Below are 9,770 nucleotides of genomic sequence, written 5' to 3'. Positions count from 1 at the left end.
TATTTTGTCACTTTTGTCTTTTGTTGTTACACCTTTTTTGCTTTTATATGTTTTAGCCCTTTTAACTCTCATTCTTCTATTCTTTAAATGTTTTCTCAGTTGATTTACCTTGCACTTTTATACAGCACCTCCTGTTGTTTTGAAATGTGCTATATAAAGAAAAGTGACGACTTTACGGTCAACTCAACCCCTAACTTAACCTGAGTCCTCAAAACAGTTTTGTTGACTGCAAACAAGTTCTTTCTGAGAAGTGATGTTTTGGTGTTGGTGGATCCTGTGAGGCTGCCTGAAGGACGTGGGCAGTCAATAGAGTGTGATGGGCGTGTGTGGTGACTGCGCTCAGGTCAGGTGGCCAGGTGTGCCAGGCCATGAAAGCACTTAAGAACTGGTTGGTGGTTAGAGGCGGACCAGTTCTTCTGGTCTTGCGGTTGACCAATAGCTTAGTTGACAACCTCAGGTTTGGTGTCAGGAGCTGAGAAGGTTGCAGCGATGTACAGGTCATAGAGGAAGAGCTTTGAGATACAGCTTTGAAGTATACTACACTTACAAACAGAAGTAACAGACAGGGGTTCCTCTTTTGTTCAAGGAGAAGCTAACTTCTGACTTTGTCTGGAGCCACCATGCCGCTACGACCGAGAGCGCTCTCCCAGCCTGGCAAGCCCAGCTTCCTCCTCAGCCCCAAAGTGGCGGAGCTGAGGCCGCGGGCAATGTCGTCGCGCTCCAAGTCCATGCTGGAGGACGAGCTGTCGTGCCCCGTGTGCTGCGAGATCTTCACCGACCCCGTGGTGCTCAAGTGCAGCCACAGCTTCTGCAAGAGCTGCCTGCAGCAGTTCTGGAACAAGAAGGCGTCCAAGCGCGAGTGCCCAGTCTGCCGCACTAAGTGCTCGCTGCAGGAGCCCACGGTCAGCCTGGCCCTGAAGAACGTTTGTGAAACCCTGCTGAAGGAGCAGGGGAACAAGGGCCAGGGAGGGGGAGCTGAGGGCGCAGGGGCCATTGGAGGTGCTGGTGGTGGAGGGTTGATAAGGACTGAGGAACTATGTCCAATACACGGAGAGCCTGTCAAGCTGTACTGCCAGGAGGATGCCGAGGTGCTGTGCTGCGTCTGCCAGACATCTAAAAAGCACCAGGGACACAGTGTGTGTCCCGTGGAAGAGGCTGCCCAAGACCTGAAGGTGAGATGGAGAGAGAGTACTTATTACTTGTGGGAATGGATGACCCTAGGGGATGGCAGGAGTAATGAGAGTGAGAGAGACAGTCAGGGTGTCACAGATAATTTTGTATTACCCAACTGACCTTCTCATTTACGCCAGCACTCAGTGTTGCAGACATGTCTGACATTATCCTTTATTACACTCTGTCTGCTCGAGCAGGCTCATTGTGTTGCTCAAATGAGTTTTGGAGAAATGTACAAAAAAAAAAAATGAATTGAATGGTGAAAAAATTGCTGCCAGGCACCTTTATGAAAATGTCATATCTCTGACTGATTAAGAAACAATTTGGCTGGCTGCAAATTCACTAGGCATGCTGTGAGAGTAATCAAGTGCTGCGAAGCACAAAGTGAGGTCCATTTGTTTCTTTTCACCAGGTTATCCATTAAAAGACCACAAACTGGTCAAATAGGTGTATTGTCATACGTATAGTTCGTACATGGATTTGTGAGTGAATGTAGATGAATAACTTTAATTTTTTGTTCAAATGCTGTATAATGTAAGGCATGTATGCCTGGTTATACCACAAGTTTCGCCTTATGTACTAATTCATTCCTGTGTCTTCCTTTAGGAAGAGATGAAAAAAGATGTGATGCCTTTGAAGAAAATTCTTCGTGGGTTCTATGAGGCGAAACAGCAATGTGATGACACAACAGTACACATACAGGTATCAACATCAAAGACGCTTGTCATTGTTATTGTTATGATCATAAAACGTAAATTACTGAATGACAAAATCTGAATCACTGAAAAGTGTCCAACAAATGCATCAGAACAACATGATACAATTTTTGTAAAAATCTGTAAAGATCTTTCTACTGTGTATGATAGTAAATTATTCATGGAAGCTCCAAAATGTTGGCCTCTATCAACAGAATCAGAGGCAGAGGACAGAGAGGCAGATAAGGGAGGACTTTGCAGAAATGTACCAGTTCCTCCAGAAGGAGGAGGCTGCCAGGATTGACTTACTGCAGGGGGAAGAGGAGCAAAAGAGGCTCATCATGAAGAAAAAGACAGACAGCATTACACGGGACATCCTCACACTCTCTCACGCGGTCATCGCCGTCGAAAACGAGATCGCCTCCAGTGACACGAAGTTTCTTCAGGTGTGTGCCATTCAGCTACACTTTTTTGCAGATTGTATTTGTATTTATTTCCAAGTATTTTTTGGCTATTGGGACTGATTAATATATTTCTCCAAATTATAGAATTACAAGAATACCACCAAGAGGTGAGCAATTTCACTTGTGTTCTTTTGTCTGGATTATACATACCAGCTGGTAGACATGCCAACAGACACACACACACACACACACACACACACACACACACACACACACACACGCACACACACACGCACACACACACACACACACACACACACGTACACACGCACACACGCACGCACGCACGCACGCACACACACACACACACACACACACCACACTCCTTTGACAGAAAAATACCCTCATTACAGGGCCCAAATTGCACAGAAGGTGCCAGAGAAAGTTCCTGGAGTGCTGATGAACGTTGCCAAGCACCTTGGCTCTCTTAAGTACAGAGTCTGGGAGAAAATGCAGTCTATTGTGGAATATAGTGAGTATGGGGTTGACATTTTGTGAACAAAAAGAAATATTAATAATATTATAATTCAAGTACAAAAGTACATAAATGGTATCGAATACAAATATAAAGTGAGTCACTGTTTCCAAGTATCCACAGCTCAATTCTTGTGATCAACACTCTTTTGTATCTGTTTTGTTTCAGCTCCGGTGACGCTGGATCCCAACACGGCCTACTCCTGGCTCACCCTCAACAGAGACCTGACCAGCGTGACCAACAGTGGCGTGGTGCAGCAGCTGCCAGACAACCCCGAGCGCTTCGACCACTTTGTGTTCGTCCTGGGCTCCGAGGGCTACACCGCTGGCCGGCACGCCTGGGAGGTGGAGGTGGGCGAGAATCAGGACTGGGTGCTGGGGGTGGTCAACGAGTCCCTGGAGAGGAAGGGCACGATCTCAGGCTGCCCCGAGGGAGGCTTCTGGACCATCTCGTACTCGGACGGCGAGTACACGGCTATGACCAGGCCCCGCACACCCCTCTCCATCGACAGACAGCTGACGAGGGTGAGGGTGCAGCTGGACTACGAGGCGGGCGAGGTCACCTTCTCCAACCCTGTGGCCATGGCGCCGATCTACACATTCAGTGACCACGCCTTCACCGAGAGGATGTTCCCTTTCCTCTGCCCCGGAGCCAACATCAAAGGCGACAACTCCAGCCCACTGAAGGTGTGCCCTGTAAAGGTAGCTGTATGGAACAGCGCCACCTGGTGACTTAAATCACTGCTCCTACTCAATGTGACTTCAAGTCCATCCTTTATACTGATATCACGTGTGATAGATATGTGAGTTGATAGGCATATTTCCCTGTCTGTGTGATAAATTGGTTGTTAAAGATTGATTCAGAATATGAATGTAATAAGAAATACATGTGATTCTGATATGATGGGGGGGGTTATATATTTCAGTATAACTGAATGTGATATATTTTAATAGAATAGAATATATTTCATTTTGACAGAATTGTCACAACTCATTTAGTCTCTGGATCCCACATAAGAACAGGCTGAGTTTTTATGTCAAAGATGCCTTAAAGGCCCTCTTGCCCCTGTTGCCATTGTGCTTGCACTAAGGGGGTTCAGGCTCTGGGCTCTGTTAAGCGCCTAGAGACAATTGTATTGTTATGGCGCTATATTAATAAAATTGAATAAAATTGAATTGAAGGCAGCAAATTAGTTGAAATTAGTTTGAGATTAGTGTTTCATTAAATGCTGGGACATAAAGAGTGGCTCTTCATTTTTAACCAAGAAAAAAAAACTTTAGTTTGGGCTTATGAAGGGTATGGATATACAAATCTTGACGCCATGGCTTCTCACATCTTCCCTCCTCATGTCAGTTCGCACCCATCCAGGGTGTAAGAGGGCTAACAGGATCCCTTGAATTCCTCTGCGTTACACAATCTGCATGTTTAGAGCAGCCTACAGGGAGACAGCAATGCTTCATTTCAGATGATGTAACAGTATGTCCTGGTGGAGCCAAGCACACATTCACTTCCATAATCTCTAATCTATACTTCCACTGAAAACTGATCCCGCAGTAACAATCGTGGCAAAACCAGATTAGGTCCAGATGGCATGAGTGTGGAAATTCAATTTAAAACATTTCAGAACACTGTGTCTTTCAACGTTCGGTCTCTAATGCCTCGACCGAGAATGCCTTATAGAGTAGGGAAATTATCAGTGAACAGTTAGCTGCCAGTCAAATCACGTGTAAGACTTTCACTCTGAATCTACTCCCAGAGATGAAAACTACAAAAAGACGGTCAAGAGTGTTTAGTTCACTGTAATGCAAGAAAGGAAATGGATACAATGACTGAACTGTGTCAACGTCAGTACCTTGCTAATATAGTATGGGATGGCAAGAAATGGGAAGTTTTCAGGCATTTATTTCAGGAGCGTTTGCTATGGAGCCTGCAATGTAGGAGATGTTAACCACAGCTGCCTTGCAGCAGGACCTCCCTCCTCCCACTGCTGTTGGCTGCTTCGCACAGATACGGCTAGGGCAGGAACTCTTGATAACACAGGAAAGGAGTGAACGGAAAAGAGTAACAGATAGAGGGACAGTGACAGAGAGAAAAAGAAAGACCAATACCTACTGTATATCTTTGCAATCATTTGCAACAGCTACTTTTAGATATGTATTTTTGTTTATATACTCTGAAGTACAAAGTTTCTCTTTAGGAGCAGTGTTACATTTGTGACCATCAATGACGGCGATGTGAATATAATCCTGCATCTCTTTAGGCCGAGTAGTCTCCATGTTGTCATGAATTGCAGGTTAAGTCCTTTTTTCCCCTGGATTGAAGCAACTTGTTTGACAGACTCCTTAATGCTGGACAGGTCAGCAGCTTCTTACAAACAGTGCCAAGGAATCCATTTGCGATGTCAATTTTTTTCTCAGATGTAAGATTAGTAAAGTTTAAATCAACTTTCTGTCACTTATAATTTGCTCTAATGTTTTCTGTAATTGGATTAGATTTAGACTACTTAATGTACTTTTAATGTTCTTCAGAATTATAGAATGGTACTCTGAAACAATATGTTTTAAATAGAAATACAGCTTTACCAAAATGAATAACATGAATGTCTCCAGGGTGCTTCTTTGCCAGCTCCTGTAGACTCTTTGGCACATGAAAGAATGTTCCCAGCAGAAAAAAAAAAGCAAAAGCTTTGGCTCTATTCCTGAACTCTGCTGAACTCTCACCTGTGCTTTGGGAGTGCTGGGATCACGGCTGCAGGCAAAAATCCTCTGGCCGGCACAGGACATCTCCACCAGCTGTTTGACCATCTCTAGCCCCAGTTAACAATTGGCTACTGTCATCAGAACGTTGCACGCCTTTCCTGCCATGCTCTCTCTCTCTCTTGCAGTCTCTCTCTCTCTCTGTGGTGCATTTTCACCTTCAGTGTTTATCGTCTACTGCTCTTCTAATGACATTACCTCAGATATTCTGTGCTAAGACTCAAGGCCCCTGCAAGGCTGGGACTAGGGCTGGGAATCAATCCGATTTAATCACGAATCTTAGGACACGATTCAATTCTATCACGATTCCTCAGTTAATTGCAATTCTTTTTGTCATTTTAACTTCTGCTGACAACCGTATAATTATTAAGATTATGTAAATCTTTAGGATTAGTGTCACATTTACCTGCACCGTGTCCAAGGAACTAAAATGGTATTGCCTATATTTAGTAAACAAAAAGATAAATGAATTGCACCTGGAGACTGATTTTTATCAAAGGTCAAAATTTCGTATTCATTAATTATTAGATTGATGATTCTAGAAACCCTTAGTTGTGACTATATTTGAGCAGGAAGTAATAATGAAATCAGACTTTGATATCACAGGATCATTATGGAGGCAGATATTTGAGGTATTTGAGGTATTTGAAGGTGTTTGAACTTTGGACTTAAAATATAATAATATTGCTTTTTTAATTCTAGAAAACAGTTAACTTTATTAGTCTGTAAGACTTCTATTTAACAATATATGCGCCTCAGCATAAGGTAATATTTGGACTTATTATTCTGACACCAACAGATCATAAACGTTTAAAATACAACACGGAAAGGATCATCGAATGTGATGTGCTAAGGGTCATCAATGGATCACTGGGTGACTCCTTAATGTTGCATCCTAAGAGGTCCCAACAACAGGCCATGTATGTCACATACTTTTCACTCCAAGTGGTGTGTTCTACCCTGGCTCTCCCTGTATACTGCTCCCTGCTTAGTTTGTGCATATTCATGAATGTAATTATCCATGCATTCATAACACGAATGTATGCGTTCATGAATGGTATGCCTTACAGACACCATTAAAATGCTCCAACATACTGAACCGCGGTTCATGCACTTTTGATTGACAGGCAGTTAGGAAGGCCTCTTGATTGGTTCATAAGGAGCAGGCATAACAGAAGTCTGTGTACAAAACATGGAATGGCCTGAAAGACTGGACTCCATTCTCAAAGTACCTACTGTATTGGTAGAGAAAACGGACTGAACTATTACAAAAAGCATTCTAGTTACTATTGCATATTGTTTTAAATCATTAGGAAGAGCTGGTGGTCGACCTGTGCTTGTAGTTGCACTATATATTATATACTAATGATACACTTTTTTAGTACAACTTTTCATATAAACACTCATGTCATGACTAGTGCATAAAGTAGTACTGTAATGAATAGTACAAATGATTTAAAAATACTTGAAACATATATAATAAATATATCAGCGTATGAGAATCTACTAAAAAGGGTTTAATCAACTTTATTACATGGTAAAATATTTTTCAAATATAACACAGTGGCATAGTTATATACATCACACTCGACAAAAGTGGCCTGTATGGTCACAATTCATGCAATATGTGTGAAAAACAAGTAATGCAATAAAATACTGGGAGACAGTGAGCATCCCTTCTTCATTTTTACCAGGGCAGAGGTTGTCCGTTATAGTCCAGAAAGGCTCCGCTCTGCTTCTCAGTCAGGGAGCTCATAACACTCAGCAGACCACTGACACTCTCCTGGGCGTCAATTGCCCCCTAGTGGCCAAAAAAAGTAACATGTCGTCAGACCGATGTTTGTTACATGTAGAATACGCCAATACATTTACAAAGGCAAAAAGACGATCAAGCACTAAATCCCACAGATACAGAATCGCCAACTTGTAGACTTTTTCCTGTATTTTGATCAAGTTGGTTAGCGTTAGTTTTGATTAACACAACTTGATTTGATTACATTCAAATCAAGTCAAATTATTGTCTAACCAACAGTCCAAAGAACAGTGGGAGAAACAGATTCATTTCACAATCTTAGAATGATAGGGAGACAGAACCAGAAGGACCAGTTTTTTGCTATTGTTAATGACATCCAAAGCAACTGAATGTATGGGTAATGTTCTGTTATTTATGCATTATATGACAGGAAATGTCACAAGGCACTGGCACTCCTGAAGCAGACTCATTGTTGCTATTCAAGCTGCAACAGGCATTTACAACATCAGTTCTGAATAAAACAAACATAACAAAGTTATGCAACAATTAGGTCTGAAACCAAAAGAGAGTACAGACCATGATTAACAGATTAAGTGAGGAAGTATAGTTGACTGATTAAGTGTGGGGATGAACATTGCTTCAGTGTCTCCCCCTGGAGAAGCAGCAGGTTGCATGAGTACTACTCACCCCTGGCCCCCCCATGTCAGTTTGCACCCATCCAGGGTGTAAGAGGGCAAACAGGATCCCATCTTCCTTGAATTCCACTGCGTTACACACTGTTAGCATGTTAAGACCTGCCTGCAGGGAGGATGAGAGCAAATATCTCATTTCAGCTAATGCCAAAGAAGGCAAGAAAGGAGAAATTATTAGTGGGCAGAGAAGTTCCAGTTAAATCATACGTGAGTCAACTTCATTTTGTAGAAGTGAATTATGCAAGTCAAACTTTCTTGCTAAAACAGATCACTGTCTACACAGAGTGTCAATCATGCTTGCTGTAGCAGTGGAAAGGAGACATTAGGATAAATCAAAATGTAGTGGTGAATATGTCTGTACCTTGCTAATACGATATGGGAGTGCAAAAACTGGGAAGAAGGCAACAGTTTCAGGAACTTTTGCTATGGAGGACAGTATTGTGGAGATATTGATCACGGCTGCCTTGCTGCAGGACATCCCTGGTTCCCCACTGCTCTTTGCTGCCTCACGCAGATACGGCAGGAACTCCTGCTCTCACACAGGAAAGGAGGGAGCAGAACATGAGTAAACAATCACACAGGAAAGGAGGGAACGGAAAATGGGTAAGCAACAGAGGAAGAACAAGAGAGAGAGAGAGAGAGAGAGAGAGAGGGAGAGAGAGAGAGAGACGTATACTGCATCTAATTTATAGCAAAAATAAGGTTATTTTAAATTATTAACTTTAAAGCACCACACCACGGCACTCTTGAGTTACCTTGGTAACCATCATGGGTCCCATGACGTTGGTGTTGAAGTTGTCCTGCATGTCTTTGGGTCCTGCTGTTTTCATGTCAGCATGAGAGGCCATTCCAGCATTGTTGACCAGCAGGTTGAGTCCATCCTTCCCCAAGATTAAGCCCACCTGCTTGGCAGACTCCTTAATGCTGCACAGATCAGCAACATCTGAAAAACAGTGCCAAGAATCAAGGGAATTTGTTTTGTCAAGTTTTTCCTTGAAAAAAAGACGGATTCATCTCATCTTTCTATTGTAACATTATGTTCTTGTGAGAACAATGTGATATATGATGTGTTAGAAAGGTGACATATTTAAATTCTTCTTTACCGAGGGGAATAACATGAATGACTCCAGGGTGCTTCTTTGCCAGCTCCTGTAGACCCTGTGTAGCACATGAAAGAATGTGCACTGTAGCATACCAGCAGAAAACAAATACAAAAGCTTTGACTCTATTCTTGAACTCTGCTGAACTCTCACCTGTGCTTTGGCAGCGCTGGGATCACGGCAGCAGGCAAAAATCCTCCGGCCAGGACAGGACATCTCTGCCAACTGTTTGACCATCTCAAGCCCCAGGCCACGATTGGCTCCTGTGATCAGAACGTTACCTGCCTTTCCAGCCATACTTTTTCTCTTCCAGTCTCTCTAACTGTGTGTGGTGCCCTTTCACCCTCAGCATTTATCGTGTTGTGCTCTACTAATGGCTCTATAGTGACCACTCCCTCTTCATAGTTCCTCAGATTCCATAAAATGAGCTGAGTCACTGACACACCCTATTGGGAGGAGCCAGTGGCTAGGCGGAGAGTAACACTATCAGATCACTATGGAGATGGCATACTTAGAGAGCAGCTGAAGTAATTTGTGACTTCCTTAGGGAGAAATCTATACTGTCACAATGATGTGGCACATTTCTGCTGTGTATGCATATGTATATGTGTAATAATATGTTTTTTTTTATTTTTTACTTTTTATTGAGCATCTGTGCTGTT

At 42.8% G+C, this 9,770-nt stretch overlaps 2 protein-coding genes across 2 annotated transcripts; one reads left to right on the top strand and one right to left on the bottom strand.

Annotated features, from left to right (window-relative positions):
* Positions 1–620: 620 nt before the first annotated feature.
* On the top strand, positions 621–3,538 carry LOC308378842 (E3 ubiquitin-protein ligase TRIM35-like; the record flags this gene model as incomplete). The annotated part of the gene is made up of 6 exons (XM_080855845.1): positions 621–1,172; positions 1,780–1,875; positions 2,084–2,314; positions 2,417–2,439; positions 2,686–2,804; positions 2,976–3,538. The coding sequence occupies 6 exons, from the start codon at positions 621–623 to the stop codon at positions 3,536–3,538; spliced, it is 1,584 nt and encodes a 527-aa protein (XP_080711971.1).
* Positions 3,539–7,124: 3,586 nt separating this feature from the next.
* On the bottom strand, positions 7,125–9,415 carry LOC308378928 (C-signal-like). The gene is made up of 6 exons (XM_080855955.1): positions 9,262–9,415; positions 9,112–9,166; positions 8,764–8,951; positions 8,370–8,537; positions 8,004–8,114; positions 7,125–7,364 (listed from the first exon to the last, which is right to left on the bottom strand). The coding sequence occupies exons 1-6, from the start codon at positions 9,403–9,405 to the stop codon at positions 7,251–7,253; spliced, it is 780 nt and encodes a 259-aa protein (XP_080712081.1). The 5' UTR covers positions 9,406–9,415; the 3' UTR covers positions 7,125–7,250.
* Positions 9,416–9,770: the final 355 nt, after the last annotated feature.

The sequence above is a fragment of the Sprattus sprattus genome (assembly GCF_963457725.1).
Source record: "Sprattus sprattus genome assembly, chromosome: 18".
Classification (NCBI taxonomy): domain Eukaryota; kingdom Metazoa; phylum Chordata; class Actinopteri; order Clupeiformes; family Clupeidae; genus Sprattus; species Sprattus sprattus.
Note: the sequence above shows the minus strand (reverse complement) of the source record. Positions and strands in the feature narration are given on the sequence as shown.

Bases quoted from the DNA above. Each gene is read 5' to 3' on its own strand.
- LOC308378928 (XM_080855955.1), bottom strand. From the start codon at position 9,405: ATGGCTGGAAAGGCAGGTAACGTTCTGATCACAGGAGCCAATCGTGGC. The intron at 8,538-8,763 runs GTAACTCAAGAG...GTGTGAGAGCAG, and splicing joins GACCCATGATGGTTACCAAG to GAGTTCCTGCCGTATCTGCG. The intron at 7,365-8,003 runs GTGAGTAGTACT...TTTGGCCACTAG, and splicing joins CTGACATGGGGGGGCCAGGG to GGGGCAATTGACGCCCAGGA.